The 16,252-nt window shown below is 41.4% G+C and overlaps 5 protein-coding genes and 1 pseudogene across 6 annotated transcripts; 3 read left to right on the top strand and 3 right to left on the bottom strand.

Annotated features, from left to right (window-relative positions):
* Positions 1–384: 384 nt before the first annotated feature.
* WRNexo (WRN exonuclease) lies at positions 385–2,069 on the top strand. Its single transcript, XM_011313784.1, has 6 exons — positions 385–675; positions 757–828; positions 945–1,072; positions 1,264–1,488; positions 1,635–1,881; positions 1,955–2,069. The coding sequence occupies exons 1-6, from the start codon at positions 646–648 to the stop codon at positions 2,042–2,044; spliced, it is 792 nt and encodes a 263-aa protein (XP_011312086.1). The 5' UTR covers positions 385–645; the 3' UTR covers positions 2,045–2,069.
* Positions 2,070–2,087: 18 nt separating this feature from the next.
* On the top strand, positions 2,088–2,984 carry Lipt2 (Lipoyl(octanoyl) transferase 2). Its single transcript, XM_011313795.1, has one exon. The coding sequence runs from the start codon at positions 2,101–2,103 to the stop codon at positions 2,821–2,823; it is 723 nt and encodes a 240-aa protein (XP_011312097.1). The 5' UTR covers positions 2,088–2,100; the 3' UTR covers positions 2,824–2,984.
* Positions 2,985–3,319: 335 nt separating this feature from the next.
* On the bottom strand, positions 3,320–13,712 carry Epg5 (ectopic P-granules autophagy protein 5). Of its 2 annotated transcripts, XM_011313767.1 has the most exons (9): positions 13,298–13,712; positions 9,804–12,952; positions 9,537–9,714; positions 9,389–9,412; positions 6,333–9,188; positions 6,070–6,239; positions 4,964–5,635; positions 4,643–4,852; positions 3,320–4,554 (listed from the first exon to the last, which is right to left on the bottom strand). In XM_011313767.1, exons 1-9 carry the CDS (start codon positions 13,319–13,321, stop codon positions 4,203–4,205), a joined length of 7,635 nt encoding a protein of 2,544 aa, XP_011312069.1. In that variant the 5' UTR covers positions 13,322–13,712; the 3' UTR covers positions 3,320–4,202. The 2 variants fall into 2 exon arrangements, with proteins under 2 accessions (XP_011312069.1, XP_011312078.1); XM_011313776.1 differs by lacking the exon at positions 9,389–9,412 and having other exon boundaries at positions 13,298–13,711.
* Positions 13,713–13,755: 43 nt separating this feature from the next.
* On the bottom strand, positions 13,756–14,301 carry LOC105271926 (histone H2A-like; annotated as a pseudogene).
* Positions 14,302–14,509: 208 nt separating this feature from the next.
* LOC105271917 (histone H2B) lies at positions 14,510–14,947 on the top strand. Its single transcript, XM_011313746.1, has one exon. It carries the CDS (start codon positions 14,540–14,542, stop codon positions 14,909–14,911), a length of 372 nt encoding a protein of 123 aa, XP_011312048.1. The 5' UTR covers positions 14,510–14,539; the 3' UTR covers positions 14,912–14,947.
* Positions 14,948–15,559: 612 nt separating this feature from the next.
* Positions 15,560–16,198, bottom strand: LOC105271910 (histone H4). The gene has a single exon (XM_011313734.1). It carries the CDS (start codon positions 16,160–16,162, stop codon positions 15,851–15,853), a length of 312 nt encoding a protein of 103 aa, XP_011312036.1. The 5' UTR covers positions 16,163–16,198; the 3' UTR covers positions 15,560–15,850.
* Between the last annotated feature and the right edge of the window lie 54 nt (positions 16,199–16,252).

Below are 16,252 nucleotides of genomic sequence, written 5' to 3'. Positions count from 1 at the left end.
CTTTTTTTATGAGAAGGAAGAAACTGGGGAATTAAATCCGATCCGTTGTGTTCAGAATAACATTCCGTTTTATGGGAAACACAAAGGAAAACTTTCCAGTAATTTTCTTTCACCCCATATTATTATCAATCATTTCGCGGGAAAGTTTAATATTTCTGGAAAAAGATATCTGTCCAAAATGTCCGAAAATTTTTCGTTATTAAAATATCGACTGAGCGCAATCAATAAATTCTCATTGAGAATTTGGGGAAATCTCACAATTTGATAACAAATTGAGAGAAAGGTTCAGAATGAAATTATTGAGTTGAGAAAATTAATCTGATATCTGAAATTCGTCGAAAAATCCTGAAGTTGCATTTTTTACTTGTTCCAAAAATGTATCTATGAATTTCGAAATGCACCCTTTTTGAATACAGGGTTGAAACATGCGCATAAGAATCTGAGCAGCACCATCGCTATTTGTGGCGGGAAAATTGGCAGTGAAAAGCTGTCCAAAGCCATTGAAATCAATTCGAAATAATTTTTCCATTTCTGCATGAAAATCAAAGCCAATCCGCCATCAAAAATCCACAATTTCCATCGAATTATTTTTATTCTCAATAAATAATAATCGATTGAGTGATTCTCAAACCAGAGAAACGAATCATGAGTCCAACGATTGGAGCGAAGGATAAGGTTAGTCTACTCGCGTAAACATAAAATTATCTCATTGCTGAGTGCTCCCCACATTTGTTTAATCACTTCATAATTTTCCAGCCTAAAGACCAAGTTATTGAGGGCAGAGTGACGAGAAGTTCTATTCGACATCTTCCAGATAATCTCAAAAAGGTAATTAATTCCGAAATAATTTAATATCTCCATGTGCCAGGGGATTTTTCAAGAAGATTAATTGATTACCATTCAATAAACAATTTAGTGATTGAATTCTGTTCGTGTGTTCGAAGGAATTCCTGAAGGAGGAGGAAGTGGATAAAGATCCGATAATCGAGGACTTGCCACCGATTTTGTTCACGGGAAAACTGTATTATGTCACGGATTTTGAGGGTTGTGCTATGCTCTGCGATCAAATTATGTAAGAGAATTTTCGATTTTTTAACGGATGAAATTTGGAGGTTGTACTCGTTTACTGGGATAAATGAGATAGAAAAATCTACTGAATTTATTACGAAATTCTGGATTTCTTTCCGTCGATTGCGTCTAATCGGATTTTCTAGGATTTTTTGGGAAATTTTTTCGACAGCCTGATGGTAGATTTTTTTTTAGAGAGAGAATTGAGAAGCATCCTGACGTGATTGTACCAATAGGATTCGATTTGGAGTGGCCTTTCAGTTTTCAAACTGGTTCTGGCAAGACTGCACTGGCACAATTGTGTGTTTCGGAAAATACTTGTCATTTACTGCATATTCATGGGCTTGATAAATTACCCAAGGGGTTAATTGTGTTGCTGAGCCATCCGAGAGTAAAATTGGTTGGTGTGAACATCAAGAAGTGAGTTTTTTTCGCACGTCAATTGTTCATTTTTGTTCTGAGACTTTCTCGTCTGTAGAAGAAATTATAAAGAATGAATTCAATTTTAACCGAAGTCTAATGGAGTTTTCTGGCAAGTGGTGTTCATCAATATTTATGATTCCCAGTGACATTTGGAAACTCGGCCGAGACTTCAAGGAATTTCCCTCGAAACAAGTAGTAGATAATAATTGCATAGACTGTGGTCCCTTCGCCAACGAAATCTACAAGAGATCCTGTCGGTGGAGTTTGGAGCGTCTCACCGCTTACATATTAAAAAAGAAAATAAGTAAAGATGACAAAGTTAGAAAAAGTAAATGGCACATTCTCCCACTCAGTGAGGAGCAGAAAACTTATGCAGCCACTGACGCTTACGTAAGTGTCTCAAATCCCTTCATCCTCTCAAAAAATCCAGTGCACAAAGACCTAATTCATGAATTTATTCCAGGTCTCACTACTACTGTATCTGACGATCCAGAAGAAGGCGAGGGAATTGACTCTAGAGAAAGAAAAAATTCCTAATCCCCAAGAAAATTGATTCTATGGGATAAAATTCTACGACAAAGCTCTACATTTTAATCGAACAAAATAAAAATGAAGAAAAAACTCGTGAAAATTTTGTGGGCAGGACGAATGTGTTATCAATCGGGTCTGCACTTGCAGCACCAATTATCAAAACATCATCACGATCCAGATCTACCTTCAGACTATCCTAGAAACTCTCTCATTCTGATCGAACACAATCCAGTCTACACCGTGGGAATTCGCCACAAGGATTACACTGAAGAGGACATAACAAATTTAAAATCTACTGGTGCGGAATTTCACAAGACAAATCGTGGGGGATTGATCACATTCCACGGACCAGGACAACTAGTTGTCTATCCTATAATAAACCTGAGGGATTTTCAACCGAGTGTCAGATGGTATGTCTGCCAGATCGAGAAAATGATCATAAGACTTTGCGCTGAATTTGGAATTAAAGGTGAAACATCACCAGATACTGGGGTATGGGTTCGTGATAAGAAAATTTGCGCTATTGGAATTCATGGGAGTCGATATGTCACGACTCATGGACTCGGACTCAATTGTAATACCGATTTGAAATGGTTCGAGCACATTGTGCCTTGTGGAATTGAGGGGAAAGGAGTCACGAGTTTATCTAGGGAACTTGATACCGATGTTGGAATTGATGACGTTATTCCGGTCATGAAGAATGCGTTTAGAGAGGAATTTCAGTGTGAGATTGTGGATTTTGATAGGGGAGATGCTTCCGGGTATTTGAGGAAAGCTGTGCAAGCAGCTGAAAAGATCTGATAGTGACGTTTTTTAGGAAATTAGAAGTTTTTAGATTAATTGTTTAAATTGTGATTGTTGTATTCTCATTGGGCTGGATGAATTTTTTTTCATTCGAAAGAATGGTGGAATACGAAAACTGAATGAAAAGTATTAAATATTTTCATTCAATTTTCGTATTTGACAATAAAAAAAATTCATACAAAATCCAAATTGAGGCCATGAACGCATGATAATTTTGGAAATGATTGACTTTAGAGTGTAAATGACATGAGAATGATTTTTTTTAATAGTGACTGAAGAAAAAATGGAGTTTTATGATTTTTATGAGATTGAATATTTGTTTGTGAAATTTGAGAAGTGGAAAAATGATGTTTTGTTTTAAATCTGAGTTTTGTTAATTGATAAGTTTTTGGGATTATAAGAAATTGCTCAAAGACTAGTTAATCTGTAAATTACAATATATTATCGACAGTGTCTTTTTCAAGCAGTGATAATAAATAAAGAAAATAAAAAATTCATTTTATTCATTTTAATGATAGATCTCTGGGGATTCTCCACATAACATAGAAAGAATATTTTTTCAGCAGCTCAGATAATTCCCCAATAAATATCCAATATACTCTCAGCTCTAGCCCACATCTCATCAAAAATAAAATAACTGTTTACAGCTTAAACGTTCATTTAACTCTAAATAACATCACAGCCTAGATTAAGGCCAAGCAATACAAAATTAATTTTGTCCAGTACTTTTTGTTCTGTACAAGCTGTAACTTTTCAGAACCAAAATATAGATTTTTTCATAAAAAAAAAACTCCAAATTGCATTTCTGCTTGATATAATCACTTCAATAAAAATAATTTTCATGACTTCGCGAAATAATGAAGGAGTAATGAAAAAAAAAAAACTACATTTTACTGACTAGGTAACGAAAAACAAGTCTTAATCTACAGAAAAGAAATAAAATCTCAATTTTCTGTTTGCAAAAGATTCAAAAGAAAAAAGAAAATCAATTCTCTGCAAAAAACCATTTAGGCTGGAATCAAGTCATTCACATTCCCAATTTCATCACTGAATTTCATTTCTCAAATGGAAAAAAAAAATATTTTCCTTTGGAAAAAGTTGGACAAATATGAAAATTAGCGTTTGCAAAATGATAACTCCAATACTTCAGAGTTTAAACGATTCCAGTCGATTTCGCATTCAATCGCAAGCGAATAATTCATATAGAAAAATAAAAATCCATAGGCATATCTCTATTAAATAATAATTTAAAAACTACATATTTAATAGAAATGGCCGCAAAAAATTATAATTTCTCTATAAAATATATTTAAACTTACCAACTCAAACCGTTTTGCCCGTCGGCTACCGAATAAATTTTGAATTCGCGTGAAAAACTAATCCGTCAAGACACGAAGGTACCTGTCATTGTACAGTTCATTAGTGAGTGTTCCAGTGATATTGACAGCGTTATGAAGTGAATTAGCCGAGTCCCTGATTATTCTAAGAGCCGCCTCGACATCTCCCCTCAATTCCGCATATTGTTTATTGCAAATAAGTGCTTCAAGGCACTGAATACCCTTGACAGCATCAGCATTAGGCCTTATCTCGAGTGTATCCACCTCATTGCTCCTGAGCGGTGCAATACCAGGTGAATGAGGAGTGAAACGTACGATTTGCTGCTCCGATTTTGAATCTGGCAGCTGTGCGAGGCAGTAAACACCGAGTGCACGTGCTAGAAACTTGCATCTGCAAAAAGAAAGTGAATTGAGCGTTTTACGATTTTTCCCCCAGTTGAATGAAGAAATGAATGAGTGAAAACACGTTAATGCCTCACCTGATCGAAAGCTGTGAGCCTTTTCTGATGCCAATAGCACCCAGAATTCCCCAGCCTTGACCCACGTCATCGGCCATTGTTAATAAGGCACGAGCAAGTTTTTTCAGGGAACGTGCTGCTATTATCGTATTCTCACTGTATTGACACTGACGATACGATAATTCAAATGCTTTCGCCCATAATAAAGGTAATTTCGATTCAATATTCTCCCTGAAAGCGAGGAAAACATTATTTCTCCCTGTATTCACTATTTTATCATCTCAAGTTTTCTTCGTCCTCTCATAGAAAAATTGAGGAAGTCAATTCTTTCAATCAACTCACATCGGTTTAATAGCTGAAATCCAATCAATCAAATTGACCAGCATCATGCCCTCTTCCCTGATATCCCTGCAGGAGGGAAGTCTCTTCATCAAAACAGCATAAAGCGACAGAAGTCTACCCTCCGCTACGAGAACTCCCTCGACAGGTGGTTGCCTGGGCACAACAGGTTGTAAAATTCCCAGGACAGTGATCCACGTTGGATCCAGATCGTCCGTAACACTGTGATTGAAATAAGCCCCAAGAGCTGCCTCCATGATCTCCCCCAGGGTCGACGGTGAGGCGACAGCAATTCCAATGACCCTCAGGATACCCAGGAGAATTGGAGATGAGGCAGTCTTGTCAGCCAGCCAATTTGCCCAACTTGTTCTCAACTGCTCCACCAAAACTCCACTCTGATTGACCGAATGCAGGAGCTCGGTGACGAGAAGACCAGCCTCAGCTGCTTGCTGAGCCTCTGATACTGTGCTAGTTATCACCATCTCCATTTCACTGAGCATTCTCGATAATGCCGATGTGAAAGCCTTCATATTCGTTGATACCAGTGACTTGTGCCTTGTTGTGCAATTCACGAGGAGTTTCACAGACGAGCGCACGTACATTTGGCGTTTTTTCAGGGTCGTTGGGTGGAAGTGTGTCACCGATGGGTCATAGGCCGCCACCACTTTCAAGAGACTGTTTTGACAGATCATTTGTGGCACATGTGAGTATTTGTGAATGGCATAGGGAATTGAGGCTTATGGTTTGTTTCAGATTTATGGGTGCCTCTTTACGGAGGAGGATTTCTAATTGGGGAAACTTTGAGGGAGAAAATAACGACGGTCATGGGTTCATTCATCTTTTCCCTCAGTTCGCCTCAAAGATCTAATAAAAAAGTTCTATAAAGATTTTCATTGAAAACTGGCCAAATAGCCAGAATTTATGTGAACCTTTTGCGTTTTTCATTCTTTTCCGAAAAAAAAAAATTTCGAGAATAAATTGACTGTCACTATTCAATTTGGATATATTATCTGAATATTGTATTGGCCTTTATGTTTTCCTCGGAAAAATCGGGAATTCGAAAAATGAATAATTGGTAAGAAACTGAAAATTGGAAAGCCAGAACTTACTTATTAATAGCAACGTCAATCGGATGAACTTGATCCCCAGGATAAGATAGAATAACTCGTGGATCACAGCTCATCACGTGCCAGTTTATCACTTGATCATAGGCCGTTGCATCAACCAAGTACCAAGCGAATTTTTCAGCGTCTATTACTATTTGAATTGCTTTATCATTCTGAAAGAAGGCGTCGAATTATTATTATTCGATCCACTCAAAGTGTGGATTAGCATTTCCTTTTCACAACCGGAAATAATTACTGATCCTCACCTGACGGACATTAGGTTCATTCGACAGCTTAACCATTAGATTCAGAACACAGACATGCATCCTAGCAGTAACAACCAACGGCTGTGAATTTAATACGTCAGTGATCCAAAGCCCCCAGTTAACTGAACTGAAGACACTGCCCAAAAACAGATGACTGTCTGGTAAATACTGATCAACAACCCTGACCATGAACTCGACATCACCAACGCCAGGTGTAAACCTGTCCCAAGGAAGTGACAAAAAATTTCCATGCACCACATTGAGGATGTGATCTTTGACTGAGGCATGTGCATAATTATTGACATAGAACTGCCAAAGGAATCCCAAGATTTTGCTGGAGGCTGGCATAGTATCAATGATAAACCTGACACACTCAACGAACATGGCGACAGTTCTATTGGCATGAGGTCCATCAGTGATGATCCAGGGTACAAGAACAGATCTGTCATCAGTGAGCTGTTGAATCCAGGCAGCAGTGGGTTCCCTGAGATTCCTGGTCCAATAAGGTGTCATCCAGGGTGCAAACATGTCACTGAGCACCGGCCAAATCTTCTCACAAAGCTGATCAGCAAGTGATCCCCTGTCAAACTGAAGTGTCAGCACAACCAAAGCATGTCCAATCATCCCCAGGAACAGCACCAGAGGCTCATTGTAAACCCCGTACTTGGGATAGAGTCCATACAATCCATACTGTAGTCGTTCCTTCATGAAGTGTTTACTCAACAGCACAGCGGTATCATGAATCTCCTGTCTGGACAGGAGCCTCTGCTCAGTCGCGTATCTCCTGATCTCCTCCCTGATTTTACTCGGATGAATGACCCCAGCCCCTTTGGGCCTTCCACTGAGAGCCCCCAGGAGATCTCTCCACACATCCAGAGACAAATTCTGCCCCTCGCTGCCTCTCAAGACAGCACTCAACACCTCTCCATAATGCTCTGGGAACTCATGAAGAAGAACGAGTCTCAGGTGATTCCTGAATAACTCATGTAGAATGAGTTTGTGATCCTCTGGATTGAGCCCAATATTACAGAGGGCTTTGGAGACAAGATCAATAAACATAGATCGTTCACTAAGTCTCGGTCTGCGGTAATTCAGCCAACTACCCACATCGAACTTCGACAGGAGAACGAAGCACAGATCGACATTGGAGCCTGTGGAGAGATCTACAACAGTCTGATACATCTGGAGAAAAGTTGAGGCTCCACCTGCGACAGGTGTGAAATGAGGCCCAAGAAGACCTCCCAGGTTGGGCCTTTCCATGATGGTACTGAGTAATCGTGGACCTTCTGCCTCCTCTCCAGAGATAAACAGCTGTCCTAATTTCTCGATGCACGTAGTGATGAGTTGCTTAGTGGGTGGGCACAAGGCAGCTTCTTCGTTGTAGAATTCCACCAGGTGGTAGAACAGAGTAACTCCGCTGGTCTGGACTTTACGCAATGTGGCAGTGTTTTCGCATGTGCGATGGACGTTTAACTCGTGCTCTAGGAGACCTATCAGGTGATCTGCGAAGACGCAACCCTGGGTGACTTTCGTTGGTGGCGGCTGTGATGCCTTCACCAGGAGATTTTCGTACTCAGCGCGATTTTGGGAGATCATCTGGTCGATACCTTCACTCACTTTAGCCTCGGATATTTTGATTCTTATCACAGCAGGACCAGCGCAGTGGACTGTTGGTGGAGTGCCTGATCGTAATCGTCGCGGTCCCGCTGGTGCTGGATCACAGAGTGCGTGAAGCGTTACTCTGCTCTCCACTTCTCTGTACAACGTGGGAATGAGCTCCAAAAAAATACAATCCACTGCCGTGTGCTCAGACACCATAAGATTATACGTCTGTGCATAATCAGTGATGACCTTGAGATGGGGCTTAGCAGCCTTGATGACTTCAGCAGATTCATAGAGAGTCTCTCGGGCCACGTGCTCCACCACACTGAAATGCTTGCTGAGCCCTGGAGGTGACTCTACAGCCTCGTAACTCCTCAGTCTCCTGAAGATCCTCATTATGGGGTCAGCAGGCTCCAGGGGAGATGTTGGAGTCTGCACTATTTTGGTTTGTGCTTCGTCAACGCCTCTTGAACAAATTCTCTCCCACTCGGACAGCGATTTCGACTGAGCTTGACGCACCTGCCAGTAGTCAACGTACTCCAACCAGGGAGTCCAATCATCCTGAATCAGCAGGATCAGCTTCTGGGACATGTACTGAGGTGGAAGTGCTGGGAGATAGAGCCCAGTCTCTTGCAATCTGGGCTCCTCCAGCCAGAGGCTCAGGGTCTTGTAGTATTTGGCTGCACTAAAATAAAAAATTCTCCTGTCATCGGTCATGGGTTTACCATCGTCCATGTCCTGCTCCCCTCTACTTTGGAAATATTCAGTTGTGTCGTGCAGTCGTTTCTTCACTCTCTTCAAGTAACTGAGATTGATCATTCCCTCGAAAAATTTATCTCCCAGACCACCTCGGTCTGGTATACCTGGGGATGTTGGAACCCTCGACAGAAAGAGTGCGAAGAAGTTCTGCCAGAGGAGTGGTAGCAGGGGATGATTCATCGGTGTGTCCAAGGCCTGCTGAGACCAGCGGTAAACTGCGAGGCAATTCGAGCTGAAGGGAGGGATTTTTCGTTTAACACAGGCACGTTTCAAGGCTGCATCCAGGGAAGGTTTTGACTGATGACACAGCTCTCGACGAAATTCCCACCAGAGGCCGGATTTGAGCTCTTTCTCCTGTTGCTCCACTGTGAGGACCAGATAGGCCAGCCAAACCGATTGTGTTGTACCACCTAACAAACTTGGGGAATTCCCTGACCCTGTTGCCCAGCTCAAGAAGGAACTGATAGAACCTGACGACTTGCCTGTTCCTAGATTCTGAGTAAAGGGAAATTACAAGTTTTATTTGAAAACTTCTCTAAAAAAATAAAAACTCCTTGACATTCGACACCACAGAAGCGTTTAATTTTTTTTCTCATTCATTATTAATTATTAGAAGTGGAAGAAGAAAGAAGTCTTCTTAGCTTTCTATTATTTTATGATTTAGGAAGGTTTGGAAATGGTTTCGGGGAAATTACCTCGGTATTTCCCTCGGAGGTGAGCTAAATAATAAAATGAAATGTAGAACTGGACGTTGGATTATCGATAAAGAGTGTTAATATTTGGTTCTTATGACCTGACACTATTATTATTATTATTATTGTTATTATTATTATTAGGACTCACCAGGTAGAGCTTTTCAAAAATAGCTTCGGCGGTCGCTCGGGAGAGAGGATGAAAAAACGCAGCTCGAATGATAATATCCATGAGATACATGACGTTCTGATCTCTGTTCCAATCAGGTACTCCCACCAGAATCTCCAGCCAGAGTCTAACGAAGGGTTCAGGGGATTGCAGAGCGTATCTAATGAATTATTAATTAGGATTTTACTTTCACAATGACTTGACCTGCCTGAACCATTGGATCTGCAAGAAAATATTTCAGACCCTCACCTTTCATAATTAACCAAATGACTTTCCAGCATATTCCCAAAGTACTTGATCGTGGGTCCTGGAAACTCCGGAGCAATTAAATTCTTGGCCATCTTCACGTAGGACCTGTCCGCAGCAATTAGCCAGTGGATGACACACCCAAACATTCCATTTTTTATCAGCGACTCAGAGCAGTTGATAAATAGTGGCACTATGTGGTGCAGTGCGATGAGTGTGTGCTCGTATTTATCATAGCACGTGAGCACACAGAGGCTAACGAAACCATAGGTACAGACGAGTGGCACTGAGTGTCCATTCATGGTCATGACAGTCGCGACATAATGTGCAATGGGTTGAGTGTCCACTATTCCACCTCTCAGAACTTCCATAGCAGAATGAACACTGACATCTGGGACATGGGCAAACGCCTCAGCAGGATTTACCATAGAATTTCTGCAGACAGTGTTAGACTGGTCAAGCTGATGGAGCCTCAATCTCGCCACCATGTCCCAAGCCCAGAGGGAAAATGCTTGCTCGGTGTTCTGGGGTCTCACAATCGAGGAGACCTGCTTCACACCCTCAGAGATGATCGAGGCATTCTGACTCGTGTTTGGGACGTATTTAATCGTCAACTCGACTACCAGAAGAGCTACTGTGTAATGCAGATGGAGGGGAAGATATAGATCTCCATTATCATCAAGCCCCCAGTTCAAATGATTGAGAATCAAACGAGCTAGATGACTCTCTGTAGATGACAGAGAAAAATTGTGCAGCCAATTGGCAAGAACTCCGATGTCCTCATTTCTGGGAATCCACTTGCTGATACTCAATTCTGTGAACAAGTAGAGACTCAGTTTGCCGACGGCTCCAAAGTTGTCTTTCAACTTGAAGAGAATATCAGAGAGTAATGAGGGATGTTTGCTGGTCAAGTTAGATAATAAAGATCTGGCGTCCTTTGAGCACGACTCCTGAGTCTTTTCACTAAGAAAACCGATCTCAAAAAGATCTATTGTCGTGGCTCGGATGAAGTCGTAGTCCTGCACTCCTCTGGCCATCGCCATATTGGCGAAGGTTGTCAAGAGGAAATAAGACTCGTCCCCAGGCATGTCAATGAGCTTCTCCTCGAATTGCTTTCTGATCGGCGGTGAATTCAGCTCAGTCTCCCATTCAAGATGACTGACATCGTCAGGCACAGGATCCATGGAGACAGTATCTTTGTGAAGAGCGTAGAAAATGTACCAGAGAGTGTGAATAGAGATGTTCTGGTAGGGAATGGCTGCGAGGTACTGCCAAGCACCGAGCCTCCTCGACGAGAAAATGCACATAGTTGCTCTCAGGAAGAAGCAATCGTACTCAGTCTGGAGTCTGGCAATTATGGATTGATCTGAGATTGGACTCTTGTCGAAGGCCTCCCACTGGTCACTTGTGTATTGTACAACATCTCTAATAAGTGCAGAAAGCCTCTTTGCAAGCTGTCTGTACCTGGGAGAGTCATAAGTCCTGAGTCCCTGCTTGAAAAGTCTCACAACAACCGTAAAAAACGCAAAGACCTTCAGCATGTGGTGTTCGGTGATGCCCCTGGCGTCCTGATGATAGCCCTCCTCTACCTTCTCGATCAGCAGGACTTGTTCGAATAATTTGTCCATCGGGATTTGATTGATAAGAGTTATCAAATCGCTCTCCCACAAATTGGCTCCAGTATTAGCGATATCTTCATCCTCCTCACCTTCCTCATCCAGCATCACCCAGACAGTGTCACCAGGATTGCTGCCAGTGTCCTGAAGGGAGATCTGCACTTGCTCTAGGAACTTCTCCCTCTCCTTGATTGGTAGCAGAATGACAGCAAGTGTTGCAATCATGTGATCCAAATGAGGATCATTCAGAACAGAAGTACTGAGGCTTCTGTTCTTGGGAGGTGCTGGTGCCTGAACAAGACCAGCTGCCCAATTCGTGACGCCCCCAGGGCACCTTAATATGTGATTCAGGATGAACAAGTGGTCCTGCCACGTGGCCACTCTCAGGAGAATAGCTATAAGTCGTGATAGCCATTCTCTGGTGTCCAGGACGAATTTTCCGTCCTTCAAGACTCTCCTCTGGAAGTTGAAGAGAATGGTAACACACATTCTGAGCTCCAGGAGTTGTGGCATCGTTTGTGAAGGCATCTGGATGGCAGTTAGATTGATCGGTGCGTTCTGAGGTAGTGTTGCTAGTTCCTTACAGGACATGCAGACCCTCTGAACGTAGTGCTCGATCTGGAGTTTAAGCATTTCTGCTTCGTACGAGTAGAGAGCTTGAGCATTGTGCAGCAGTTCCTTGATGGCAGAGAGGTTCTTGGTGAGTGAGGTCAGTGCTTGCTGATTGAAATGAGCTATTGAGTACTCATGAGATGCTGATACTGGATTGCCATCCTGACATTCACCGGATTCGGTAATCGAGGCTTTGTCCAGGTGCCAGAGCTGCTTTTGCACTTCTTTACAGTTTTTCTTGAGGAGCTCTAGCTCGTGTGAGTTGAGGATCAGGTGATTACGGACTCTGAGGTATGACATGAGTAACTCGTGGAGGCGGTGCTGTTGTCTAACTGCGCTGGACCGCAATTGTGTCTCCACGAATTCGGTTATGAAGGAATCAACGAGGGAGAGCTCAGGATTTGTGTAGAGTGAGGCGAGTTGAGTGTCTGTGAAAGGAGTGGTCGTCGTTTTCTGAGATACTACTGTCCTTGGAGGAGAGTGAACCTTTTCAGAGGGCGAGGCAGAGGTTTTGGGAGAAGGTGCAACGATCCTGGGAATGGATGAAGTCATCATCTGGGTTTCTTCGAGGTTTGGGGCCGTTGGGACGTCTGAGAGTTTCACAGAGGACACGAGGTCTTGGATCTCCTTCACTCCTTCTGTCGTGTCTTCTACTGGAGCTGATGCTGACGGCACTGAATCCACTTCATCGGCCTCTTGAGGTTCTTGTGGAGGTGGCGAGGACGCAGGATGTGGATCAAGCTTCTCCAGGGACTCTGTGTCGATGGCTGCTGAGTGTAGTTCGCTCTCCATATTTTCCACGCCTTCTACTCGTGGATAATTCGTCGGGGACTCCCCCAGGAGGCATTCAAACTCCTCCATCGTCGGGGCATCGGGGATTTGGTGATCTAGGTAGAACGATCTACCGTGATTCTTCTTTCGTTTCTGGGAAATCAGAAGATTCATTTTTGAATTTCCGGCAACAGTGAAAAAAGCGATTTCTGAGATCATGAGTTTTTCCAATTATCTATTGAAAGCGTAATTCAAGTGATTAAGCTTCTGAAACTATTAATATAATTATTAACGAGACGGTCCGTTACTTAATAATGGTCTGTTCTTTTCAATAATTTTTTCTAAAAATAGTGGAAGGACACGCAAAAGAAATCGACCAGACAAAAAATATTGTAAGTGAATCTGAGAATTTCAAATGATTTTCTTTCAATCCATGAAGAATGGAATAACTTTCAAAGAATAAATCAATAATGAATAAGTGAAAAATAATTGTATTACTTGACGTGACTTGGTCTTCTCCATATTTTTTTAACAATTAATCGGCGGATAAATAAGTAACAGGTGTACGACACAACTCAAGACGATCATTTGGTTCGCAGTCACATTATTACGAATTAGCACACGACCTTCTGAAGGATTCAACTGCGAAATAAAATTGTACCTCGAACTATTAAATGTACAAATTTGTGTCAGAGATAATTGAATTTAAAAGAATTCAATGAACAATTCACTGAATCAGTCACTGACATCTCGTTGTATACGATCGATACATCATTTTCAATGATTTCGTATGAAATATTTGAGAAATATCGGTCGATGGAGCGGGGGTTTGTATTTTCCGCACTGACATTGTCTAGACACTAACGCTTTTTGTTTCTGGATAATAACATAAAGGTTAGAACTTGACCTGGAGTGATTGACAAAATCTCCCACTCTATCGTCAATAACAGCTGATTTCGAGTGGCGACCGTCAGATGGAGAAAGCGGTCTTAACCTTACTCAATTTATTAGAATTATTGTTGTTGCAATTATGACGATGGGAATGGGCATCATTAATGATCCATTGAAAAAAATGTTAGTAATGATTCAGAGAATGACTAGGACTGAGGTGTTCGTTCCAAAAAATAGTGGACCTGAAAAAGGCCGATTAATATAGGAATAAATATTTACGAGTTATTCTTCTCGGGTTTCTTGGGAAGGAGAACGGCTTGGATATTAGGGAAAGCACTGTCTTGAGCAATGGTGACTTCCAACAAGATGCCTGGGAATGATCCTGGTTTTCCTGTTATCACGGGCTGCGTTGCCTGCCAACTCAAAGTCCATAACTGCTACTAGGTAAACTAGAGCTCCGGCATCCATCCGTTCTGCGTAGTTTCCTTTGCGTAGGAGACGATGAATGCGACCCACTGGAAACTGGAGCTCTCACCGAATGAGTCTTAGACTTTCCTTTTACCTTTCCGCCTTTGCCGCGTCCAGACATGTTGTATAAGTTGCGATTCGATGTTAACTCGGCGAGAGACAAATGTGGAATGAGTGGAAATTCTGAAATTTAGGTATATATATAGACTTGCGCGTTCCCAACGCCGAGCCAATTGAAAATGTGCAGTAGGATGCGTGCGCATTGGTCTCATCTGATTGGCTCGGCGTTGCAAACGCCAACGGTGTTAAAACTGGTGGCTCTGTAATGCACCTCACATTTCACTTCTGCTCTCCAGTTCGTGAAGATTACTGTTTGACAAAATGCCACCAAAGGCAAGCGGCAAAGCTGTGAAGAAGGCTGGTAAAGCCCAGAAGAATATTACCAAATCCGATAAGAAGAAGAAGCGTAAGAGGAAGGAGAGCTATGCCATCTACATCTACAAGGTCTTGAAACAAGTTCATCCGGACACTGGAGTTTCAAGCAAGGCCATGAGCATCATGAACTCATTCGTTAACGACATTTTCGAACGAATTGCCGCTGAAGCATCAAGATTGGCTCACTACAACAAGAGATCAACTATTACTTCTCGGGAAATTCAGACAGCTGTTCGTCTCCTCCTCCCCGGAGAGTTAGCTAAACACGCTGTGTCTGAAGGAACCAAGGCAGTGACCAAATATACAAGTTCTAAGTAATTTACAATTACTTTCCAATCATCGGCCCTTTTCAGGGCCACAAAATTTTTTACAACGAAGATAACTTAATTAGTTATTTCACTTATTTCATATTCCATTTTTAAAACTATGTAATGAACGAGTCAAATATAAATGGTGGATTCCACAAATAAGGTTTAGGTATATATATAATAACCGATCAATATACACTGCACTCGGTTCATTAACCTCAAACATTTCAATCGATGCGTTTCATTGATAAAATGTGTATATTATAATTATTTGATATAATAAAGTAATAGAATTATTAGGTATATGCAATTTTACTTGCGTAAACGGTTTTTCTTTCAACAAACAAATATTTTACTTGCAAAGTGGGAGCGGCCCAGTAATACTTCATGATATTTACCGTGATCAACTAACTTATTCTATTGTTAATCTACTTGTCTCTTGTTCGTGAACATAATGTTTATTTCAGAGATTTGTTAAATTTTCATTCGTCTATTGAGAGTTAAAGGTTTTAGTATTCCAGGATGAATTATTTTTTCATACGGTTTTGAGGTTAGGCCTACGAGAACTGCATATAGCGATGTTTCAATAACTTTAGATGCGTTAATATTTTTGGTTTAAAAACAATTACGAATTCGATAGAATGAAGGCATTACCATATAAAATATGAGAACAATTTAATTCGTAAAAGATTGTTATTAGTTATTGATAATTAATTTCAGGTTTGATTTTTTCGCGACGTTCGCCGTAAACGAATGTCCGATATTTTTTGTATTCCAGTAAATACAATAGCGTATATAAAAATGTTAATAATTTTAAGAGTAATTTTTTTACAATCTATGATTGTTTAAAAAATGGAATTTATAATTAGCGAATATTGTACTGCTTCGTAAGAAATATTTGGTGGCCCTGAAAAGGGCCGATTTTTTTTTATTCCATTCAGTAGCGAGTTTAGCCTCCAAATCCGTAGAGAGTACGGCCTTGACGTTTCAGAGCGTAGACGACATCCATGGCTGTAACTGTCTTCCTTTTGGCGTGTTCAGTGTAGGTGACTGCATCACGGATGACGTTTTCAAGGAAAACCTTGAGGACACCACGAGTTTCTTCGTAGATCAAACCAGAAATACGTTTGACACCACCTCGACGAGCGAGACGACGGATAGCTGGCTTGGTGATTCCCTGGATGTTATCACGAAGAACTTTGCGATGGCGCTTGGCTCCTCCTTTTCCTAGTCCCTTTCCTCCCTTTCCACGACCAGTCATCTTGTCTCTTGATTGAAGAACACGTCAAGTAAACGTACCAAAACAACAAGTGATACAATTTCGTCTCTAACACACGTTTTTATAGAGGCC

Source organism: Fopius arisanus, unplaced genomic scaffold (assembly GCF_000806365.1).
Source record: "Fopius arisanus strain USDA-PBARC FA_bdor unplaced genomic scaffold, ASM80636v1 scaffold00004, whole genome shotgun sequence".
Lineage (NCBI taxonomy): Eukaryota > Metazoa > Arthropoda > Insecta > Hymenoptera > Braconidae > Fopius > Fopius arisanus.
Note: the sequence above shows the minus strand (reverse complement) of the source record. Positions and strands in the feature narration are given on the sequence as shown.

What these genes read in the sequence shown, in the direction of transcription:
- Epg5 (XM_011313767.1), bottom strand. Translation starts at nt 13,321, where the DNA reads ATGGAGAAGACCAAGTCACGTCAA. An exon ending in ATTTCAGCTATTAAACCGAT is followed by an intron (nt 4,853 to 4,963) that starts GTGAGTTGATTG and finishes CCTCGCTTTCAG; the next exon opens with GGAGAATATTGAATCGAAAT. An exon ending in GGCTCACAGCTTTCGATCAG is followed by an intron (nt 4,555 to 4,642) that starts GTGAGGCATTAA and finishes TTCTTTTTGCAG; the next exon opens with ATGCAAGTTTCTAGCACGTG.
- Lipt2 (XM_011313795.1), top strand. Translation starts at nt 2,101, where the DNA reads ATGAAGAAAAAACTCGTGAAAATTTTGTGGGCAGGACGAATGTGTTAT.
- WRNexo (XM_011313784.1), top strand. Translation starts at nt 646, where the DNA reads ATGAGTCCAACGATTGGAGCGAAGGATAAG. An exon ending in CGATTGGAGCGAAGGATAAG is followed by an intron (nt 676 to 756) that starts GTTAGTCTACTC and finishes ATAATTTTCCAG; the next exon opens with CCTAAAGACCAAGTTATTGA. An exon ending in GTTGGTGTGAACATCAAGAA is followed by an intron (nt 1,489 to 1,634) that starts GTGAGTTTTTTT and finishes TATGATTCCCAG; the next exon opens with TGACATTTGGAAACTCGGCC.
- LOC105271910 (XM_011313734.1), bottom strand. Translation starts at nt 16,162, where the DNA reads ATGACTGGTCGTGGAAAGGGAGGAAAGGGACTAGGAAAAGGAGGAGCC.
- LOC105271917 (XM_011313746.1), top strand. Translation starts at nt 14,540, where the DNA reads ATGCCACCAAAGGCAAGCGGCAAAGCTGTGAAGAAGGCTGGTAAAGCC.